This window comes from Melanostigma gelatinosum (genome assembly GCF_949748355.1).
Source record: "Melanostigma gelatinosum genome assembly, chromosome: 16".
NCBI classification, from domain to species: Eukaryota; Metazoa; Chordata; class Actinopteri; order Perciformes; family Zoarcidae; genus Melanostigma; species Melanostigma gelatinosum.
Window position 1 is genome coordinate 11,070,246 of NC_136649.1, and position 24,805 is coordinate 11,095,050.

General features: G+C 45.7%; 1 protein-coding gene across 1 annotated transcript; it reads right to left on the minus strand.

Annotated features, from left to right (window-relative positions):
* Positions 1–1,303: 1,303 nt before the first annotated feature.
* Positions 1,304–24,080, minus strand: LOC306790254 (phospholipid phosphatase-related protein type 3-like; the record flags this gene model as incomplete). The annotated part of the gene is made up of 8 exons (XM_079286418.1): positions 1,304–2,251; positions 2,806–3,642; positions 4,502–4,675; positions 6,459–6,516; positions 7,886–8,081; positions 9,226–9,355; positions 23,401–23,586; positions 24,000–24,080. 8 exons carry the CDS (start codon positions 24,078–24,080, stop codon positions 1,304–1,306), a joined length of 2,610 nt encoding a protein of 869 aa, XP_079142544.1.
* Between the last annotated feature and the right edge of the window lie 725 nt (positions 24,081–24,805).

The window sequence follows — 24,805 nt, forward strand, 5'->3', positions numbered from 1 at the left end:
CTCGCTTGGAACATTTGACTGCATCACATGATCCTCATCAGCAGCTGCAGTTTTCCAATGGCAACCGAAGGAAACGAGATCTGCTGATGAGGGCCGCGTGATGCGGGTCAAACGCTTCAGAGCAAGCGAGCAAGTGGACCTTCACTCGAGATTGTTTTGTCAACATCTTTTCAAGGTTTTGCTGTCCCGTCGCGGTGTCGGTTGGCTGTTCGTTGGTATCACTTTCTAACAAGGCATACTTAATTAAGGGCAGCCCTGTGACAGACTGCCCATCTCTCGTGATGAACGGGTACAGCTAATGGGTGGATGAATAAAGTGGCAGGCTCCGTGGCAGGTTTTGCACACAGCAAAGACTGGCTGGCTGGCTGGCTCACTGTGCTGCTCAGCCCAGCCACCCTCTTCACTTTCGGGAACAATTCTCCTTCCATTCCACCGCCTCTCATGTTTACAACAGTAATCCATTCGGTGACGTCTGTATAGGGGTGCCCAACTGTGCATGATCCTCCTCATGCACACCCCTCCTCCTCCTCCTCCTCCTCCTCCTCCTCACACCCCAAACCAGAAAGCGACACTTCCTAAGCCGGCTCAGTCTGGTGGATGCTGACAGATTTACTTGGTGTCAAACATACATTTCCACATTTGGTTTGTGAATTGAAAGACGCTCATGCTTTTGTGGGTTGTGGCTAGCACTTAACGTTACTGCATTCTTTTCTTCATCAATCGAAGCACTGAGTGTTTCAGCCGGTTACAACGGCAAACTGTGTATTGTGGCTGGCAATTAAGGAGAGCTAGTATTGCCTGTAGTTGTTTTCTTTCCTCAGTCTTATCCCCCCTCTCAAGGGAAACTTGATTTAGCAAATCCCAGGCCGTTCGTTGTGATATCTCTCTTCCAGCTGCAGCCTCTTCCACTCCTCCCCCTGAATGTGAGGATGTGCGTGTCGAAACTAGGTGAACAAGGGTTTTTTTAATTCTTCACCCTGCACTTTGTGACTTCCCTTTCTTCTCTTGTCTGTTCTTTTCCCAGTCAGAAGCGTTGAGCCGGCGCTGTAGGCAGTATGTGTGAGCAGGAGTAAATGAGATCCCCTGCTGAGTGCGTGTGAGCTGCCAGACCTCCCCGTGGTGCCCCTTGCTGCCTCTTCATTTCCAGCATTTTGACCAAAAACCGCTGCTCTGCTCTCTAAACCTTTTTGTCATTTTTCAAAAGTCATAAATCTCTCTTCACCTGCCACAACCTCCTTTGTTTCACTGTCTCTTTCAGCTGAGCTCCTGAAGTACGATCATTGATATGACAATGACGTCTTGACTATAACATCCGCTCGTTCTGCATGGCCTTGTAGTAGTGCTCCTGCTCCGCATGGCTGCGGGCGGAGGGCCGACGAGGCAGGGTGGAGGAGCGGGACAGCGCCTGGCTGTGGCCGTCCATCAGTAAGTCGGGATGGGGAGGAGGGGGAAGCATGCTGGAGCAGGACGGGTGAGGAGGTAGAGGCATGGAGGATGCGGGGTGAGGCGGCGGTGGCAAAGGGGAAGAGGACGGATGTGGAGGCGGGGGCATTTGACAGGAGAACGGGTGAGGAGGTGGGGGCATTTGCGAGGACGACGGGAGGGGTGGCGGGGACATCTGAGAGGACAGGTGAGGAGGGGGAGGCATGTGAGAGGAGCCAGGGTGAGGGAGCGGGGGAAGCATCGGAGAGGAGCTTGGGTGGGGAGGGGGAGGCAAGGGTGAAGGAGACGAGTGGGGAGGCGGCGGCGGTAGAGGGGATGACAACAGTTGAGGAGGGTGAGACAGAGGGGAGGAGGAGGTGGGGAGAGGCGGGGGAGGCAACTCGAGACCTCCTTCGGCGCCGCCGCCGGCCGAGGAGGAGCAGAGCAAGTCCGCTTTCAAGGGCAGCGTCCGGTAATCCCGGTAGTGGTTGACATTGTCCTGCCGCTGCATCGATGCACGGTGTTTGTCCCCCGCCGTGTCGGCGGCCATCATGTTGCCGCTGATGGTGTTCCTCCACTCCCACGGCTTGCCGTTAGCGGCCGACACACGCACCACCGGGTGGTGAGGGGCGTGGGCGTCGATTGTGACGATGCTGCCGCTGCCAGCGATGCTCCCTGGGTTGCTGCCCGTGCAGCTGTCTCGATCGGATGGGATCCGGTAATAGGGCGACTCGGAGCAGTTGGACCCGCCACCGGAGGAGGAGCCACCTTCTGACGTCTTAGTGGAGGAAGTGGCTCCGCGACCCTGCTGCTTAGACATGGCTATCACCTGGAGGACAAAAGAGCAATCTAGTCAGGATGTACAAAGGAGAGACGAGTGCTCAAGAGGTTGATCCAGATCAGCTGGCAAATGGCAACTACCTTGCTTTGTCGACTGCTGTTTCCAAGGTTAACAATAAAGTTTAAATCTCAAGAAAAGCAGACTATTTGTATTGTCATTTGTATTCACAAAACAGCTGAACATTAAAGTTCAGGGAAATTATTACGGTAAACACTGTTAAAGGAAAGAGTAACATATTCAATATTCCTCACAGACATTTTTTTGAGATGTTATTCCAACTATAATAAGTGTTTGAACCCTGAGAGTATTTTATGTTGTAAAGTAATCAGTGAAATTGCCTCCACGCTTGTTGTTCTGTTTTGATTTCACCAACAAAATAAATCATCAGGGGTTTGCCAGCTATTAAATCTCTTCTCCTGTCTAAACTATATTTTTTTCAGAACTGGCAGCATGCCATTCGAAATCAAAGAATGAAAAATGACTGCTCAAAACAATGTAATTATTATGATTTGCAGGCACTCATTTTCGAATTTGCCCCTCACCTGAGTGACTCTTTGCTGGCTGGGCGGCTGGTTGGGCTGCGTGTTGGGAACGCGGGGAGTCGACACAGCAATCGGCCCGGCTCCCGGCTCCTTCCCCCCTCCTCCCTCGGTGAGTGACAGCCACTTGGCGCGGGTCTTGGCACTCTTTGGGGAGACAGGCGGCGGACGAGAGGCCTCCTCAGGGATGTAAACGAGTGGGGGTGCCACCACCATCCTGGCTCCAGTCGGCGTGGCGGTGCCCTTGTTGGCTTGCACTGTGGGATAAAGAGACGAAGGCATCTCCTGGTCTCCTTCTCCTGCCGCTGCTCCTCCTTCATCTCCTCCATCCCTCCCGTCCGTTCCCTCCTCCTCCTCCTCGCCTCGCGAGCTCTGGCTGCGGAGGTCCAGCGAGCGCTGCCTCCACTCTGACACCATCTGCCGAGACCTCTGGGGGTCAAAGGGCACATGGAACGTCATGTGACGCTGCGTGGCAGGGAGCTCGTCTGAGGGGGAGATGGGGCTGTTGCCGTTTGCGACTCGGGGCAAGGTGTTGCTGAAGGTTACCATGGTTTCCTTGCCCATGGGACCGCGGGTCGCCAGGAGCTCCACATCAGCACTCGCTCGTTTAAGTGAGGCCAGGGAGGCCTTTTCCCTCCTCACCTTACAGCGGGCCCCGGACCCGAGCCCCACCCCCAGCTCCTCTCTGCTCTCAGACACCCTGGGAGTCTTCCTGTACAGGGAGTCGTGGCTCCGCTGGCTCAGCACCCTCAGGCCGTCCTTCTGCTGAGCTGGGGCCAGTCTCTGTAAAGAGGGAGCATCTTCGTCTGATGCTTTGAAGTTTCCAACTGCAAACACAGCCTGACACAGAGGAGGGGGGGGGGGGGGGGGGGGAGGAGAGAAACGAATGGGGAGATAGAAGTACCCAGCGTGAAAATGTGTTTTCTTTCATCTTTGGTAAATGTATATTTATTCTAGTGGGATGCGAGTGCATGCATGAGCATTTCTCTTCCTTCTGTTTAGTCTGAAGCCAACATGATTCACTCTCGTCCCCCTTTCTCAGAATTCATCCTTTAATGACACGAAGAAACGCTCCCCCTCTTAAAATGCGAAAGACGAGAGCGGAAGAGAGTGTGAGAGGAGGAGAAAGGGAGCGTGGAAAATGGCAACGACAAGTTTTCTTAAAGTGTGAAATTGTTCCAGAGAATTCTTATCGGATTAGTCATTCTCTCTCCCTTCCCTCCGTAATAGAAAAAGCTATATATAGAACCTGCCAAAAAAAAAACTGCTAGGAGAGAAATGTATGAAAGCCACACAGACGATTAAAAAAAGAAGCATTTGTTAGCGCACGCTGTGATAGCGTTAGAATAGCACAATGGAACAATTCAGTCACAGCAAAACAACTAAACCACTCAATTAACAAAACAAAATCTATTTATGTGTATTTGGTCATTCCCACCACGCTGTGTGCTGACTGTTAACTACTCCCTGGGGACAAACCTTATCCCCAAAATGCCGACAAACATATGCAGGTACCTATGTCACAAACTAAATCCTGAAACAGGGAATCCATTTCAAGACACTTTCACTTGAGTTACATTGGCATAAAAGGTAACTACCTCGACACCAGCAATGTAAATTAGGCACTTAAATATATTTTTGCAGACAGGCTTTAGTCTGATGAATCTTTTCTTTTTGCGTGCACTTTGTTTGAACGAACCAGGTAGACTCCGATGCCGGCTCCTATGACATATCCCACGTAGACGTCTATCGGGTGACTGCGGTGCTGAGTTATCTGCGTCAGCCCGGCGAGGCCCGCCGCCATGCAGAAAGCAAAGACCAGCAACGGCTTCAGCAACTTGGTCGTGCTGCTGATGCTGGTATTGAAATACATCTGCGGCGAGAGAGGCACACATAAATACGCCAGCCGGACAAGGTGGATATGTGATTAAAAAGCCATAACAACACACTGCAGAACGATTTTCAATTTAGAGGTGTGTATCTTAAACTTTGTTATAAAAGGAATAAGAGTTAAATGAGAAGATCAATGCACACTTATATGTGTCAAATATGAGGCCCCAGCCAGCAGCCGGTTAGCTTAGCATAAAGACCAGAAGCAGGGGGAAACAGCTCGCTTTGTTCGCTCTCTCTTTCTTTCTCCCGGCTTCCACCTTTTTCGCGAAGCAAAGCCATCTGTGTCATTTCATAAAACCACCTGTCACGCATTGTATTTGTTTTATGACAAATCTGTAAATGATACCACCTGAATTGATTGTCACAGCTGTTTGAAGAAATAAAAAAGTGTGCTACATATGAGGCAACCGGGGTGATGAAGATGAATATTCTTTGGCAGTAAAACAGTGGGGAAGTGAGCAGGAGGGACACGGGAGGGGAGGCCGAATGTATTTATATATTTACATTGAAATTCTCTGCATGCGCACTTTATTTCGATTACATAAAGTGGAGGACAGCTGAGTGACAGAGAAGCAGGCTTTGCAAAAATATCCACTTCAAACAAGCTTGTCCATCTAGTCGTGAGCCTAAAAATCCAGCTTTTCTTCAAGCAGCAATCTGACAGAAGGGTGACATTTACAGTGCAATTCAAATGTTTACTTTATCAAGTGGTCGGCTTTTTCTGCCAGGGTTCAGCAAAAAAGAGAGAAAGTATGGAAACAAGTGAAATTATTTCATGTCATTTTAACAGAAATACATGTTTTAATAATCTGACAGCAGTGTTAATGGGCTGCTTCTCAACTTCGCAGCATTGAGATAACAAGCTGTAACTCTAGCAACTGAAACAGCTGCTTTCTGGAAATCGGTCTGGTGAGCTTTAATGAGCACACTCTGGGCTCAGTGGGGCAGCAGCGATATGGCCAGTAGCTCGAATAGCCATTGGTGGAGGAGGGTGTGTGTAGGAGGGTGTTATCTCATAGGATAATTACAGTGCTACACTGCTGTACAGTTCACATACTGCCAACGTCATCACCGGACAACAGAATAGCAGAAAGCTACCACCAATATGCGTTAGCATGTAACAGGGAACAGAAGTTTTAATGTGATATTTGGATGACTCTTTGGCCTGAGGGTACTGTAGTCTGAAATACGGAAATTTCTCAGTGAGTGAACACCATAACGTAGTAATTGTGATGTATTTATGAAGTGACAGTTATTTCATTGCAGCTAGAAATCCTCTGATATGCAGGAAGTAATCGGGGGGCTGGTGGGTGGGCGTTACGCCTCTGCGATGACGATGTTGGCTTGGACTGCGTTTTAGCCGTACCGGCTGTACGAGCGCAGTGCAGAGCAGTGGTGATTAGCTAGCCAGTAGGACACACACTAGGACATGACATGCACGAACATGCACGCGTGACCGGACCGGCTACATAAACAAAGCACAGAGAAGCTCAGATTACAACACACACAGAGAGAGAGACTTTCTCTGCTTACTCTACTATATCTTTACAAAGCAAAAATAGTTATTTGCTGCTGTATTAAATGCTCTGAATTTGGAATTTAGCACCTTTAATATATTACAAAATATTTTACTGAAATGTAAAACAAAACCGGATTAACCGTTTAAAAGTTACAGTGACACCCAATAAACCACACACACACATTCTCAAACACATGCATGCATATAGTGTATGATGCAAATACACAAACACAAAAGAGCTTACGGAGATGTAGACAGCAGCGAAGCCAGAGAGCGTTGCATGCTGGGATGGAAATGTTTTCCTGGGGGGGGGGGGAGAAAAGGGGATAGTTAGGTGTGAAAGAGTGAAGTTAAAGAGACGCTTGAATATACCTGAATAAAGCAGTTTGTGGTGTCGGGGTCGTATTTGACATTGAAACCTGTGCGATTGCTCGACTGTGTGTTTGTCAAACTGAGCGTGGATCCTTGGATGTGAGCGTTAATAAACACAGAATACCATGGGCCATTAGTGGGAACATGAGGGGAGAGCCAATGAGCTGAGGTCAAAGCCGCTAATTTACAGTTTGGAGAACTGAATCATAAATCTGATTTAATTTGCCTCACTCATGCACTGAGTTTGAGTGTATTTACCTTCTCCCGCTTGTTCAGGGTTAAACCTGTGTGTATGTGTGGGTTGGTTGGCTGGTTGGACGTTCTGCAATCTTTGTGAATTCAGACCAATCTGAGTACATTTTGGTTGGTCTTTATTTTTTCTAAGGTCTGTTTGAGGGTCAAGACTTACAATTGCATTTTAGGTTGAGTTTATGCTAATTGTTGAGGTTATGGTACGTGTCCACAGGATCCTTAATTTCCACGCTTCCCATTCATTGTACATGTTAGCCGTGCAATGCATTCTGGACGCGATGTGGCGCGTTTCAAGAGACGGGGCATCACGTTGGCCGCTCCTCATTTGCATAAAGTTGAGGTCTACACTATGCAAATCAGCGCCGTTCAGCCTGCCTACCTCTAGAAACTCCCGAAAACTGTTTCATCATTGTTGATCTAAAATGAAAACAGATTTAGCGACTGAATGGCTTATTTCTTGCCTCAACAGTTTTTTAGAAACACATTCGTAAGTTTACGTAATATATGAGAACGTTTCCAAACGAGCAGTCATGTTGGGCCGATTTGAAATCAGACAGTTTACAAGTAAAAGCGTTCGTCCAATCAGGTTCGGCCAGGAAGGGGTTTGCGAGGTTATAGGAGGGCGTATAATACGTGGATTATCTAAAATGTTGAACTATTCCTACAAACAGCAAGAAAATTATTATTATTATTTTAAAAATGCTTTCGCTATTTTAATCTCCTGTAATCCTATTCAAATGCAAATTAATTGTGATGACTCCGCGTATATACACTCCTGCAAGAGAGGAATGTGTAGCAATCAGGGATATGCCGATATTCGATTTTCACTACATGATCATCATTACCAAAATAATTCACGATAACGATATTATCGATAAGAAGCTAAACTAATATCCTGGAATGAAAGCACTGTGTATCTGTGTGTCTTCATATGTTTTCTATTATTTTGTACAAGCGGATGCAGATTTTGAATTCTGACGGAGGGAGACCTTCTGTGTGTCCGTGGATGCTGTTTCAGCGCTCTCTACACGCATCGCTGTGTCTTACCTGGCTGACATGATGGCATATTGGTCTTTCCCCATACAAATGTCCCCTGTGACGTAGGCACTGTTGTCACATGACACCCCCGGAGCCGTGTAATTGGGCTGGCAGACGGTGAGGAAGAAAGGGGCGTGGTAACCGGTAGCTAACTGGATGACATCTGTCACCAGGGCTGTTGCCAGGAGACCGAACACATGAACACCTGAGGGACAGAGATAGAGATGGTAAGGCATCCTTGGTGGATGAACCGAAAAGGCCCCGGAGGTTTCTTCACTATGAGCTGTTCACTTATGAACCCCTGCAGTTATATGAGGGAAAAAACAAAAAGAGAGACACTGAATTTGAAGCAACAACCAGAAGTGACACCGAAAGCCTTCAGTTCGTAATGTTGTGAAGCTTTTTACGCACACAGTGAAATGTGGCAAGGTGAATTAATTACTCTTTTCACTTCAAAGCTCAAAGTTTGCCTCGAGACATTTCCCGTGGAGCGTTATATCATGCCTACTTCTTTTTAAGTCACCCTTCACTTAATTCGTGTAATTAGCTTATTTCCCGTCTCTAAGAAGTGGAATCAAGTTGGGGGCTCAGCTGGTAAACGGAGCAATTTGTCTGAGCCAAAACTGATTTCTATCTTAAAAACAACAGCATTTCGTTCTTTACAAAGTTAACTCTGTTGTCAGCCCGGAGTACCAAATGTGAGCTACACATGGAGACATGATGATCTCCCACTGACCTTACTGTGAAGGATTAGTCCTCTGTATCAATGGCCAATTCACTTAAATGCACTACATCAGTTTTGGTTCATGTGATTTAGAAAAGATACACAGAAAATATGCTTTGTGGAAAACTGCCAACACCAATAGCCACATGAGCAGAAACGTAGCCCTTATATCTATTCACTAACCGTTAGATATTCGGGAACATAATTGACCTTAAATGACCATATTTCAGTTATTTGGACAGTGTTTCCTCAAAGAAAAGGAGTGAAAAACAAAGGAGGCAAATATGTGGTGATTAAGCTGAAAAATAAGAAAGACCTAAATCCAAACACACTTGCTTCTGCAATGCTGTCACACTCACGCAGTTACCAATGAACTTAACCACACCGCATAAGTAATCACTTCAGAGAGGCACTTGTTTTGGATCATGTCATAAAAATGCTTTTTATATGCAATCACCAACAGAATAAGCATCCGTGGGAAAATAATGCCGTTTGACAAACCAATGCGGTTAATGAGACCCTCTAAAAGATGGACCCTGAGGCCAGCTGCACCTTCAGCTATTGCTAGGTCCACAGCGACGTACCCTCCAAAATACCCCCCCAAAGGATTGGTAGTTGGACATACCGACGAAACGCACGGTTCTGCGTAGGAAGGAGTTGAAGCTGCAGCCTCCAGCATTGATGCTGCTCTCCGACTTGGGACACGTCTTCAGTTTGGACTGCAAGCAGTACATCAGGCCCTCCCCCATCATAATCTACAGCCAGAGGAAGAGAAGTAGGTAAAATGTAAGGAGTCATAAACTCCAGTATACAATGTGAGGCAGTGAGAGACAAATATAAAAAAAGAACGACAACAGAAAGAAACATAAGAGAAAAGAATCAGAGAGGAAAAAGAGTAAAAGTGCTATTAATGTCAAATACCCATTTGTGGGATTGTGATCTACAGTGAGCGAGAGCTACGGCGGGAGAATGGAGGCAAGGTGTTATCGAATAGTGATCACTTCCAATCTGATAGATGAGTGTTGGAGAGCTCTGCTCGTTTCCATGCCGCTGATGGATTAGCAGTGTGTGTGCCTGTGTGTGTGTGTGTGTATTGATTGGGGCCTGTGGCATGCTTGATGGGGTGTGTATTGGAATGTCAGGTGTGTATTTTATCAATGTGTCCATTGACTTTGCATTCCTGAGGGGGGGATTGAATTTGCTTTGCAAGTGTTGGAGAAGCTGCATATTTGTGTGATCTGTGTGTTTCTCTGCACAGGCGTCTCTGTCTGTGTGTCAGTAAAACTCACAAACAAACCCCCCAAACCCCGAGACACATTAGATAGCTGATCCTCTGAGACTAGATGTATCCTTCTGACTCCAATATGGGAAGATTTTGTTCTTGTAAAGCTTCACCATACAACATTTTTACATAAACAGTGTAAAAACAAAAAGGAGGCTCAGTGACAAAACCACGGGGAATTATTTCTCAACAAGCTTTTTCGTGAATTTACCTCTCATCAGTTCAGTTTCCAGCAGTGAGACAAGGATCTAATAAATCAAATTCATGCTACCTAATCAGCACCAAACGTCAATGTAATCGACTAGCCAGTAAAAAGGTTGAACACCCAGCAAGCTAAAGACCAAGATATGTTTCTCAGAATCTGGTGGAGGCCAAAACCGAGCTAAAAGGAGAGCAGACTTTGACGTAACACTCACCAGGTTTATATAATTCTGTATGCTGCCTGCCTAAGCTCAATATTAATCAAGACGCAGCTCCTTTTAAGAGAAATACACATCCTCTGTAAAGACCCACTGCGGACGACATGTAGTAGCTATCCATCTTTGAGGACATTTGTCCACTTTTAAGAGAATTTGGTACTCGGTTCCATAGACATCCATGAATTTAACTAAGCTAGTCCAACATCCCCATTTGCACACATGAGTCTTGGCAACAAGGAAGAAGCGCAAAATTGCCTCAAATTGCATTTGGGGTGACCCTGAGCTCACTCGATGTAGGCTGAGTCCTTGGCGGCGGTCCGGGCTTGATTCTGGCCCAAGGCCCTTTGCTGAATCATCTCCTTCCCCCCTTAACCTACCATTCTCCAGCGACACTAATAAAGGCATTAAAATTGTAAGAAATTTGAGCAAAACAGGGGTGATTAGTAGATATAATAGTGTTTAATAATTCATAATTAAGGTTCATAATTAGTCATAATCATAAGGGTTTTGGGAATGCATAATTAAGATAAACATAAAGTGTTGTAGGATTATAGAAGGGAGTAAGTCATAACTGACAGGATTTGAATGTGTTTGTTGCAGGTAGAGCGAGATGTGTAGACAGGCGTTTATTGAGCAGTGAGAGTAGGCAGCCAATAAAAATTGAGATAGATGAAAGGGGAGGAGTCGCGAATGAATAAGGGAGGGATCCAGTCAAGAGTTTTTTTCTCTCCTGTTAGTTAGACGTCCTGGGAAGACGTGTTCTCCTGGGACTGGGAGAGTTTTTTCCAAAGGGGGGTTAATTGTTTAATATTTCAAAGATTAATGTACACCATTGCATAACTGTAATTGCAACAGCAGGATTAAAATCCTTTCTGACGGTAAACCAGTTTCGGTAATGTTTTTAGCGCCGTGTTTCTGAAGAGCTATCAGGACCACGTGTGCTGGCCTGCCACACGCACCTCGGAAGGAGTTTTCCCTCCACAAATTTGGCGAGCTAGCCAGGAGAACAGCTTGCGGGACGAGACACGGATGCTGGACGGCATCGGTCACCTACACCTCCAAGGCGCCAATACAAGGTAAGAACAGCACCTAACGAAGTCTGTCTAGGTAGATATAGGACTCTTAGTGGAGGTGTAGCCGACCGGTGTTGGCCCTGCTAACGTGCCTTTGTTCTGTGAGGCAGAGGTGTGAAAAAAAAGGCGCGTGTGCAGGCCGTTTTGAGCTGAGTGAGTTGCAGTTTGCAATGAGAGTATATTTGTAGCATGCATTAAAGGGACAAGTCCAGTGTATAAGGATCCTAAGAATCAATTAAAGGCAGACAGCGCTGTGTAATTAAATCACCACATTGGAACCAAACAAGCTGTGGAACGGGCGAACTGCTTTGCTCATGCTGGGAGCCTCCTTCGGCCCAACATAAGTATTGTTAGGCCTGCAGATAGCTAGTTTAAAGCAGGTATGTGACTTGGCGGACTGAGATTTCGTGGCATTCCGGCTTAGAGGTGCAAGTCTTTGCGGGTTCAGCCCACGAGTTTCGGGTCTTGAAATATACGCTGCTTAGAGAGCTAGGCTAGCGGGAGTTAGCTTCTGAGGCTGCGGCTTCAGGAAAGACACACTCGCTTGTTTTGGCCGTGAATGGATAAATAGAGGGTCTTGTGGGTGATTCGGAAGACGTAGAATAAAGGCTTTGGTGGTGCTAGGCGGACTGGGTGAGTGGTTTGTGGCGTTGGCAGTGAATAACTCGCGTTTCATATACGTAACAGTGAGCTCGGGTCTGGAGGAGCTAAAGCCTGTTAACCGGAGGTTTAAGGTATAATAAAACTGATGAATAAATAAGTCCAATAATACGTGTGACTAGTCTGTGTTTTAGCAGCGTGGAAATACGTTTAACATGATGAATACCGTTGCATGACCTGTGGCAGCTGTAAGAGGAGCTAACGTTGGCTACGACGTAGCTCCGGGTTTATTGTACTGTGTATGAAAAATAAAAGTGCTTGTAAAGAAAATAACTGCTGGAGTGTGAGAGGAGACAGAAGGCGTATGAGTGAAAATAAAGTGTGGGATTTTGGTGAAACTTGTGTGTGCGTATGCTCTATTAGAAGCTCCGGTTTTGCTGTTAGCATTCCGTTAGCATATTCCGTTAGCATTTACGTAGTATATTTGCTGGCAAAGGCTGAATGTAAACAGGAAGGTAGATAAAACGTAGAAGAAGAAAACGCCAGAAAGCAACTCCACCAACTAGTGGCCAGGAGGAGTAACTGCTAGTTAATGATAATAATAATAATAAACCTAGTGTTTTGAATCTGTCATTACATTAGTACTAAAAGAGGCTGACATCTGGTGGCTTAGAGAGACAATCACAGCATAGTTTTATGCCACCCAGTGGCTTCCTAGATAAATTACACAAAACAGTCTTAGAGATTCATTGTCCATGACCTTTGAGCTTACATCCTGACTTTAGTTTTAATTAAGCATTATAACTTTAGTTGTTGACTTTGGTTTTAATTCAGCATTTTAACAAAGATTAATGGTTTCAGTTGTGCTCCTTCAATTCTTGAACTTAATAGTGATTCAGTAGTAAATGTGATTATTATTGTGCTGTGTGGTGTTGCTGAGGTGTCAATGATTGCAGTGTGGATTGTAATTGTAGTTTGACTTACATTGGCTTTGCTGTTTGAATGTTTTGAATACAGTTATTGAATTTGGATTTTGATATTGATAATTTTTAATTGCTTTTTTAATTGATTAATTATTCATTTTTTATTTAATTTTAATTCTGATTTTGAACTATTTGAATTTTGATATTGATAGTTTTTTATTGCTTTTAGTAATTATTAACTTTTAATTTCATTTTAATTTCGATTTTACATTTGATTTGGAATCTTAATCTTAATTGATTTTTTATTGATTAATTATTGATTTTTTTGATTAATTATTGATTTTTTAATTTAAGCGTAATTTTGATTTTAAACCTTTTGAATTCGAATTAGGATCTGATTTTGATTCTGATTTAGGTGTTGCATTTGTTTAAGAGTTCTAGGTTCAATTTTGGTTCAAAATTTCTTCACGTATCCCGTCTTGACTAATTTTGGTACATTTACTAATTTACACAGTTCCGAAGAATCGACTTTGACGCGGACGGTGCTACGACGGGTGTGTGAACGTTGAGCTCACCTAGGAGATAGAATGGCCGTCTTAACTGCTCAGGAAATGTTGGGAAGAGCCAGAGAAAGGATGGAGGACCAAACGGTGCCCAAAGAGAGGGGAAAGGAATGGGAGAGGATGAGAAAATATCTGAAGAAGTGGCAGAGGAACGGGTGGTTTCCAACGGTGACGGCACCCACGGCTGAACACAGATGCAAAGTGTGGAGAGAAGCTGCGAAGGCTAGGAACAACGCTGTTGCAGATCATGTGGGAGCCAGTCGCCTGAACAAATTAGGTAGGAGCAGGGCCCGCAATATGGAAGAAAAGAGGTGTGCAGATACCAAGCGTCTGCTCACGTACTGGAAGGCGGTCGACCCGAACACCCTTCCAGATGCAGTAGGACTACCTGAGGTCCTGAAGGAGACTGGCTTCAAATCCACCACTCCCAGACCTGACACCCCTGGCAACACAGCAGTATACCCGTCAGTGCTGACAGAAGCACATGGACAGACTGGGCTTTCCTCACCTCCCCCGCCATATGTGAAAGTGAAGAGAACAATCTATCCCTCAATCCAAGCACCTGTCTACAGAGTCAAAGGGGGAACATTGGATATGGAAGAGGAGAGTGAAGAGGGAAGCAGGTCTGGGAACGAGCTTGAAGACATCAGCTCACAGACTGACAGTACAGGAGTGACGGTAAGTACTCCAGAGAGTTGCCATGACCAGCAAGGGGAAAAGGGGGGCAGAGCTGAAGGAGAGACCTCAGGGCCCTTCGGTGATATCCAAGCTCCAGAGATGTTGCCCCTGGAACAACGTCATGAAAGGGGGGACAAACAACTTATCTGGGAACAAGAGTGGTTTAGAAACCATCAAGAATTGACATCAGGCAAGAAAGAAAGACAGGAAAAAAGTGGAGAGGAAAAAGAAGGGAATCTGAGGATGGGTGAGTATAAAGCAAAAGGTTACTTGTTCCTCACCCCTGAGAACAGACGGACAGCAATCACCAGTGGCGATGAAGACACTGATGAGGACAGAAGAAAGAGAGTAGAAGGAGAAGATGGAGGTCGCTCACCTGCCAGACGATCCAGTAGGAACAGGCGACAACCAGAGCGCTATGGAGATCATATCTATCCTGTAAGAGGTGAGATGACACCATTAGCCCATACCCAACAGTACCCCCTGCTGGTAAAATCCAACGGACAAGCTGAGTTTGTGCCATGGGGACATCGAGACATGGACGCACTGGAAAAGGCGTTGCCACCGCTGGCCGGTGGAGCCAATCCGTGGATCTGTGTCTTTGAAAAACTCACAGCAGCTGATAAATTGGCATTGGGAGACATCCGTGCCATGATAATCCGAACAGAAGGAACAGCCCAACTGAATATTTTGGAAGTAAGTACAGGAACGACCAATAGGGGGGATGAAACCACATTTGACAACTTCAGAGGAGTTTTCTGGTCAGCAATGAGGGGCATCTGGGCCACAAAACCCAATATGAACTCTCTTTCTGGACTGAAGATAAAATCAGAGGAAGAGACACATCAGTATCTGAAAAGAGCTGAAGTAGAGTGGTTTATGGCCACAGGAGGGAGACATGACAGCGATGAGGCCACCACTGTTGTATGGCGGCACACTGTACAGCAGGGCCTGCCCCCAACAGTACGAACAGCACTGCGTGGAGTAGTGGGATTGAGTAACATGACTGATGCCATGTGGAGAGAACACCTTACTCACTACACCCAAAGGCATCTAGCGGAGGAGACAAGTGGAGAAGATGACATAAAGAAAATGACGCAGCGACTGTTGAAACTTCAATTAGCAGAGGCTGACAGAGAACTCAATAGAAAACTTCAGGCTAAGAAACAGATGATAGCAGCAGAAGCCCAGCAGCCACCAACTCCAGCAGAGCCAGCCCCCATGGTGGAGTACTACCAGCCTCCGCCCTATAGAGGCAGAGGACGTGCACGTGCATCCAACAGAGGCGGAGAATATGGAAGAGGCAGAGCTTACCAAGCAGGCGGATATAGCCAACCAGGAAACAGAGAAAACCCTGACAGGTTTGGTGAATGCTACACCTGTGGGAGATGGGGCCATTGGGCCCGAGACTGCCCAAGGCAAATGGGAGGAGGAATGCAGTTCAGTGCGTCACCACGACAGGCTCCATTCTCACCCCAGCGGCAGCAGTACCCAAGACCAGGTCCGCCAGGACCACCTGCACCTCCCATCATGGGACCTCACCGCCAACAGATGCCCATGAGGTCACAAGGACAATGGGAGGAGGCTCACCAACAGAGTGAGTACTGAGGAGGCCCAGAAGATCCAGAAGCATGGGTGGTTTACAGGGCTCAGACAGAACCAATGGTGACCTGTAGCGTTGCCGGAGTTGACACAGAGATGATGGTTGACTCTGGTGCCGCAGCCTCATGCTTACGAAACCTAAATGGGAAAACACCCCCACTCTCGGATAAAACGATGAGAACGGTTGGATATTCGGGAAAAACAGAGGTGCAGAGATTCACAACACCATTGGAAACTACACTAGGAAGACAATGTTTGCTTCATCAATTCCTGTACTCACCCAAATGCCCTGTCAACTTAATGGGAAGAGATTTGATGACAAAGGTTGGAGCTGAAATACAATGTTCAGCAGACGGACTTAGAATTACGTTCAAAGGTCAACCACTGACTCCATGGCAGACACATGGGGGAAGAATTCTCTTCATGACAAATTCTGAACAAGCAGAAGAAAAGACTGAAGTGTTTTGGACCAGGCTGGTGGCAGGAGAGAGAGAACAGCCGTGTGTCAACAAAACATACCAAGACTGGAAGCCATGGATCAACAGCCAGGGAGCATATGGTTCCCCTATTGACCCATTCCATTGCACCTATAATTACTTGAGGACACCTGACGAAGAATATGCTGACGCATGGGAGGAAGAACGAGAAGGAGTGCAAGAGATGATCAGGATCACAGACATCTTTGTGGGTGCAGAAGGAGTTGCAGCACACTGTGAACTCACTGAAACTCAAGCACAATGGTATGAACTGCACCATGAGAGTGAACCCCATGTCACGTTAGCCATAGCAGCAGGGCAGGAGGCCCGCTCACTAGGACCGATGATGAAGAGAGCCCAGGAAATAACAGACTGGTGTTCCACTGCCTCACCGCTACTTCATCACAGTCCAGACAAGACAATCTGGAAAATAGCACATTGCAGCAGGGAGAATGGAGTATCGGAGAGGCAGGAATTGGAAAGACATCACGGCCGTGAGTTGACTGACCACCCCGCAGCAGAAGACTTGTTGAATGAAATGCCAGAACATCTGTGGGCAAAAGGCGACTATGATGTCGGCTGCACTCCACACCATTTGGTAACCATAGAAAAGAAATCTGGACAGCCATCGGTGTGGAAACCACAATATCGTCTTCGCAAAGATGCTGTGGAAGGGATAACAGCCACCATTCATGGCCTGCTTGAAGCAGGAGTGTTGAGATCAGCAGAATCCCATTGGAACACGCCCATATTGCCAGTTCCCAAAGCTGGAGGAAAAGGTTGGAGGATGGTACATGATTTAAGAGAAGTAAATCAAGCCACAAAGACGAAAGGAATTGCAGTGCCCAACCCATATGTGGCACTACAGAACATAAGCCCACAACACCAGTATTTCACAGTACTGGATCTGGCAAACGCATTCTTTTGTCTGCCACTTGATCCTGCCAGTCAAGAGATGTTTGCATTCACATTTCAGGGACACAGATATACTTACAACCGAATGCCTCAAGGGTTCAAAGACAGCCCCGGCATATTCAATGCAGCATTGAAAGACGATTTGAAGAATTTGAAACTGCCAGAAGGAGTGACCCTAATACAGTATGTTGACGATCTACTGTTGGCAGCGCCATCAGCAGAAAGTTGCCTGGCAGCAACTGGAGCTGTGCTAAGGAGAGTAGCAGAGCGCGGCTACAAGATCAAAAAACAGAAGACTCAAATTGGGAGAAGACAGGTGACATTCCTGGGAAGAGTACTCTCAGGAAACAAGAAAAAGATTTCACCTGAACAGAAATCAGCGGCATTGACCTACCCCAAACCCAAAATTGTCCAAGAAATGCTTGGATTTCTGGGATTGACTGGTTACAGCCGAAGCTATGTGCCAGACTATGTCAACCTCACTCAGCCTCTGCGTGACATGCTGACTAAAGTGGGTAACCGAAACCTGAAGGCAGAATTGATCTGGACAATTGAAGGAGAGGAAGCATTCATCAAGACCAAGCAGTGTCTGACTCAGGCAGCCGCATTAGCAGTCCCAGATTATGGATCTGACTTCCATTTAGATATAGGGGAAAAGCAGGGGGTAGTAAACGCAGTCTTATATCAGATGAGGAGAGAGGGAAGAGCAGTTTTGACTTACCATAGTTCTAAACTAGACCCCATAGAGCTAGGACAGGTAGGTTGCACCAGACATTTGGCAGCAATAGTCAGGGCTGTCCAAAAGACAGCATATATAGTTATGTGCCACCCATTGAAAATACACACACAGCATGGTGTAGTCGCCTATCTAGAGACTCAAGCCTTTACTCTAACAGCTACAAGAGGAGCTAGGGTATCAGACACATTGACACAGCCCCACTTATCCTTCACCTCACAGGGAGTAAATATGGCAACTGGATTGCCAAATGATGAAGGCACCCACGACTGTGCAGAAATGGCTGGAAAGGAGACCAAGTTAAGATCAGACTTGGAAGGAGAAAAAGATCCAGATGCAGAGATGACACTTTTTTGTGACGGCTGTTGTTACCGAGGTCCAACAGGTAATGTGGCTTCATACGCGGTAGTGGAGCAACTACCTGATGGGACATTGGTGGAGGCAGAAGCAGCAATTATTCCTCAACCTGCTTCAGCTCAACTGGCAGAAGTGATAGGGCTAACTCGAGCCCTTACTTTGGCCAAGGACAGAAGAGTAAACATCTACACGGATTCTGCATACGCTCATGGTGCAGTACACTTGGATGGACCGCAATGGCTGAGAAGAGTGTTTTTGACGAGTTCAGGAGCCCCAGTCAAACACCATGAGGCGCTGAAGAATCTGTTGGATGCTGTAATGCTGCCAGCACAAATTTCTGTGATAAAGTGCAGGGGTCACTCGAGGGAGGACGATCAAGAAGCAAGGGGTAACAACGCAGCTGACCTTGCAGCTAAGAGAGCTGGAGGGTACATTGGTAATGACACACAAATGTTGGTAATAAGTGTAAACGAGCCACAGCAAGCCCCCGATGAAGGTGACCTTGTTTTGTTGCAGAAAAAAGCTGGTGCATATGAGCATTCCCAGTGGTTAGCTCATGGAGCATCCTGCAGGGAAGGATTGTGGAGGTCCCATGATGGACGAATGGTTGCTCCTGCCGAGCTGGTACACTTACTAATGATTGAAGCACATGGTCCTTCTCACGAGTCGAAAAAGCGAACATGTGCAGCGTTGGAGAAACATTGGTGGCATCCATATTCTAAAGAGATGGTAGAAAACTTTGTAACAAACTGTGCAACTTGTAATGGGTATAATAACAAACCAGTGTATAAGTGCCCAATGGGGAGCTATCCTGTACCACGAGCTCCTTTCCAGGAAATTTGTATTGATTATACAGACATGGGAGCAGACAACAGAGTGAGAGGGTTGCGATACATGTTGGTAATGATAGATCGGTTTTCCCGATGGGTTGAAGCAATACCCTGCCGAAATGAAGATGGTGCAACAGTGGTAAAGTGGCTCAGGAATGAACTTGTTCCGAGATATGGTCTCCCGAGAGTTATACATTCAGACAATGGCTCTCATTTTGCTAATGTACACTTAGCAGCAGTAGAAAAGTGTCTAGGAATCCAACATAGGTTTGGATCAGTTTATCATCCAGTATCTCAGGGAATAGTGGAGAGAGCTAATCAAACTTTAAAAAGGAAAATTGCTAAAATCTGTCACACCACATCTATCAAATGGCCAGACGCCTTGCCTTTGGCACTAATGTCCATGAGAAATACAGAACACAATAGTACACACTTAACACCACATGAGCTACTCACAGGGAGGCCTATGTCTGGCCCACCACGGACCAGTAGCCATGGACCTAGCCTAGACTTGCTAACTTTAGAAATTGAGGAATACACAAGAGCGCTAACTAACATGAGCCGAGTTTTGTTTTCTCAGGTGACAAACGCAGAAGCAGCAGCTGACGAAAGGAAGCCGCCTCCTGTCGTGTCACCAGGCAGTCTGGTGTGGATAAAAGTCCACAAACGCAAGTGGAGTGAACCAAGGTGGACCGGTCCATGGGAGGTAGTATTGGCAACCTCACATGCAGTAAAGGTGAAAGGTAAAACTGGAGCTACTTGGCACCACCACACACACTGTGCAGCAGCAAAGGTAACGAGTGAGACACTCGCAGAGACAGGATTGAACATCAGACAGGCAAAATTTGAAGTTAAAGACACCTCAAAAGAGGGTTTAGACAGTACTGACAATGACGTTTCCCCCACAGTTTAAGCGAGGCCTTCCATTGGGAGACTCTAGCTTCAGTAGGTTATGGAAGTCTGTAATTACTTTCTTCCTGATTTCAGTAGTTTCCCTCTTAGTATGGGGAATTAACCACAGACAGGAGCCAGAACACATGCATGACTACATCAGGATTCGAAATTTAGCTTCAGTAACTAATCAAACCGATCTCAGACCACGTAGAGAGGCTTCTCCGACGACACTCACCTATGAAAATGTAACTCTCACTCTTACGTTCAAAGAAGGTACAACATCAACGGTCCAGTTCGACTTCTGTGAAGTCGTTTCCTGTCCCAGGTATGAACACATCTACGGGTGGATGTCCAAAACCTTGTGCATCATAACTGACGAGTGTGGGCCCGCCACAAATAAGTATGGTAAGCTGTTATCGTATCATAACTGTGATTGTGAAGATTGGGGTTGGGCAACGATGAACACAGGTGGCGAGGGTTTAGGAAAAGACCCCAACCCAGGTCTTAAAGACCGACTAAAGATGTTAAATGCCCCAGCTTCTTATCACATGTGTAGAAAAGGGGTGGGTAGATGTAATCCTTTAAGACTTACCTTAACAGACCCAAAATTGACCGACGGAGGACTTTACGTAGTACAGGGAAAGGCAACTACTGATAGTCCTGCTCCACAAGGGCTTATTAGGATCATTGTTAAGCCTGCCAAAAAGATCATGGATGACCAGGTTCGACATACGACTGATGCAGAGAATGAGGTACCGGGGGTGGAAACTGCGATGGCAGATGGGAATTTATGGCTCCGGTGGGTACAATATACGGCTTCAAGTCAGAGAAGTACAGATTGCATTGTGTGTTCAGGGCCTAGACCCCTAGCAACACCAGTTCCTTCAAGATTTAGACCCCTAAGCCCTGAATTTAGTTGTATTTTAACTCTGTTTACTGATGACACTTTGCCCCTCCATCACACTTGTCAGGGGCTGCACTGGGATTACCCACCTGTAGAATATAATACCCCACCTCTGTTCAAGGTTTCAGAGGGTCCATTTGATTGTATAGTCTCAGATACAGCTATGGGGCCCAATGTAGGCAGTATTATTGAAGCAAATTGTAGCAACAGTCACAATGCTAGCGACTATCTATATAACAGTGTGTTAAGACAGACAGCACCCAGAGCTGATTTATGGTGGTGGTGTGGAGGAGGAACCATATATCCAATCCTGCCTAAAGATTGGACAGGCAGATGTGCATTGGTGCAACTTATATTACCATTCTATATCTTGCCTGTCAATGATGTAACATATAAAGAACTCATCTCTCCACACCCACATGCTAACAGAAGATCCAAAAGAGATGCTGGTAGGCCGAAGGGAGCCTTCGATGACCAAGTATACATAGATGGCATAGGAGTGCCAAGGGGGGTGCCGGATGAATTCAAAGCCAGAAATCAGATAGCTGCCGGTTTTGAATCTGCATTTTTCTGGTGGGTAACGATTAATAAAAATGTCGATTGGATCAACTACATTTACTATAACCAACAGCGTTTTGTAAACTTCACCAGAGATGCCATATCAGGACTGCATGCACAGCTGGCGAAGACTAGTTTAATGACCTTGCAGAACAGAATGGCATTAGATATGATATTAGCAGAGAAAGGTGGCGTTTGTCAGATGTTTGGGACTGCTTGCTGTACTTTCATTCCAAATAACACAGCTCCTGATGGATCGGTGACCAGGGCTCTGGAGGGACTGACAGCACTCAGCCAAGAGCTAGCGGAGAACTCTGGTGCCGCTGATCCATTCACCGACTGGTTGGAGAGTATGTTTGGCAAGTGGAAACATACATTTTTGTCAATCGTAATTACTCTGTGTGTTGTCATCGTAGGCCTCCTAGTCGTCTGTGGATGTGGGTTCCCTTGCATCCGTGGACTTCTACAGGGGTTTATTGCTTCAACGATGAGCCAGACACCAGTCCAGGGCAACCAGTTATGTGTCGAGGATGAGGGAGAATTGGAGCTTCTGATGGCCACAGTCTAGATGAGGCCACCAGCGGTGCCATAGCTGAACTTCACAAGCGGTTCCTGACCATCCTCTCGGAGATCCTGAAGGACCTGATAAAGGCCCAGATGGACTTCTAACACATCTGGTGAGATATTGGAAATTAGGGAAATAGACTGATTGTTCTGGATGAGTAATTTGAGATTTTATTTTTGATTAATGGGTTATAATGGGATTTTAGGGTGTAAAGATTAAGAAATGTAATTCTGACAGGTGTAAAAGAACAGTCAAGGCTTCTCAGTATGTGTTCTCTAGCCTACAGGCTGTATCCTGATCCTGCCAGCCCCAAGACATGGAAGGCAGTGATTTTCAACGCAGTCGATCTTTTCCTTTGTTACGGATTCTATCTTTCCCTTTTTTAAATTTTCCTTTTTTTGTCTTCCTTTTACGGACTCAATTTTTCCCTTTTTTACGGATTAAATTTTCTTTTTTTTGTCTTCTTTTTACGGACTCAATTTTGAAACGGACTGAACAGAAATACTTGAAATGATATCTGTATGCATGAATTGTTTGCCTCTGTTTAGATAGATAGGGAGCCTCTCCCTGGATTGAGTAGGGGGGAGGTCTCCAGGGACATTTGAGTAACTGACTACATTTGAGTAACTAACGATATTTGTGTAACTAACAACATTTGAGTACATTTGAGTAACTAACGATATTTGTGTAACTAACAACATTTGAGTAACTTACTACATTCGAGTAACTAACTCACAGTGAACTGTGGGTTAGGGGGGAATTGTAAGAAATTTGAGCAAAACAGGGGTGATTAGTAGATATAATAGTGTTTAATAATTCATAATTAAGGTTCATAATTAGTCATAATCATAAGGGTTTTGGGAATGCATAATTAAGATAAACATAAAGTGTTGTAGGATTATAGAAGGGAGTAAGTCATAACTGACAGGATTTGAATGTGTTTGTTGCAGGTAGAGCGAGATGTGTAGACAGGCGTTTATTGAGCAGTGAGAGTAGGCAGCCAATAAAAATTGAGATAGATGAAAGGGGAGGAGTCGCGAATGAATAAGGGAGGGATCCAGTCAAGAGTTTTTTTCTCTCCTGTTAGTTAGACGTCCTGGGAAGACGTGTTCTCCTGGGACTGGGAGAGTTTTTTCCAAAGGGGGGTTAATTGTTTAATATTTCAAAGATTAATGTACACCATTGCATAACTGTAATTGCAACAGCAGGATTAAAATCCTTTGACGGTAAACCAGTTTCGGTAATGTTTTTAGCGCCGTGTTTCTGAAGAGCTATCAGGACCACGTGTGCTGGCCTGCCACACGCACCTCGGAAGGAGTTTTCCCTCCACAAATTCCTAAAAAACGATCTAAAAAACCCCATAAAAATGTCCTTTTATTTTGTGTCACGTGTGTGTGTGTGTGTGTGTGTGTGAGATGGACTTACAGATGCTGCAGGACCAGCGAAGGCCAAACTCAGCAGCATCAGCAGAGGGATAAGCTCATCACCCGTCTCCACGTAGGGCATGGACAGGTCACGGTCGTGGCAACGGAAGCCCACCATCGCGGGGGACAACACATCTGTCAGTTCCAGGAAGTACAGGGACACCAAGGAGGACAGGACGATGGGGAGCTAGACCGTCACACACACACACACACACACACACACACACACACACACACAAGGACAAAGCAAAGAGTGACTAGCATTTAATATTTGCCTGGAAAGGGGTGATTCATCCAATGTCTTATCTCAACTCCCACCACAACGACTAACACTCACCTTCAAACACACATAAGGGACGAGAAGATCGTGATGACACCATAGGCTACTATTTGCTTGTGAAAAACATCAAACTCTGCTTTCAGTCAAGAGCAGATGCATTCAGATGCAATTTACATAAAATAAAAAAAATCACAACTGGTATGACTGCGTACAACAGAGAGAGTGAGTCAGCTCGTGATTGATTCAGTAGATGTAGTGAGTCATGTTGACCAAGCGTTGGTTTGGCAAATAAGGTGATTCATCAATCTATCTACACATACCTCTACAAAATAAAAGCATGGCAGCAGCGTCATACTGTCTTTGGGTTGTTTCTTCTTGGCTTTGTTTTTGGGGGAAGTCATCTTGGGGTGGGACCAGTCCAGGCCTGTTGGGGTAACAGATTGGATGTCAGCGAGGAGGCTTCAGAGCGCTTTTCATGGATTTCAATCAATATTTCTGAAAGCATCAAAAAGACGTTCTAACTTCTGCCAGGCCTGAACCTGATTAATCTGATTCATGAAACATAGGTTGAAAAGGATTTCAAAGGCTGGTCAAAGCGGAAGTTCATCCCAAAATCAAAAATACATATTTGTCCCCTTAGAGCTATTTATCAAGATTGTTTTTGTGAGTTTCCTGTAGGACAACAAGGTCTGTGGGCTTATCTTGAGTAAACCGGGTCATGATTTCGAAAAAGAGACATTGCTGTTGAGTTTTTCAAATGTCAAAATATTTTTGGCGAGTGCCATATTGTCCCATTACATTCAAGAAGGCAGACATCTCTATGACCCATATCTCCAAAACTAGGAAACTCACACCAAAACCATCTAGATTGATAAAGATCCCTGCAGGTAAGAGGAAAAAGACGTATTTTTTGATTTTAGGGTGAACTGTCCCTTTAAGGCTGAAAGGTTTTGCAGTGCACAAATTAAAACGCATTAGTTTGAAGAATGAGACCTCTTGCTAGTAAAATGCATTCTGAGCAATTTTGACATTGTGTTGTTTGTTAATGAGTTGCTGTATTAGTGTTTCTACACCCATGCACAGAGGACACAGACAAACACACCTTCCATATATATCGCTACCTCTT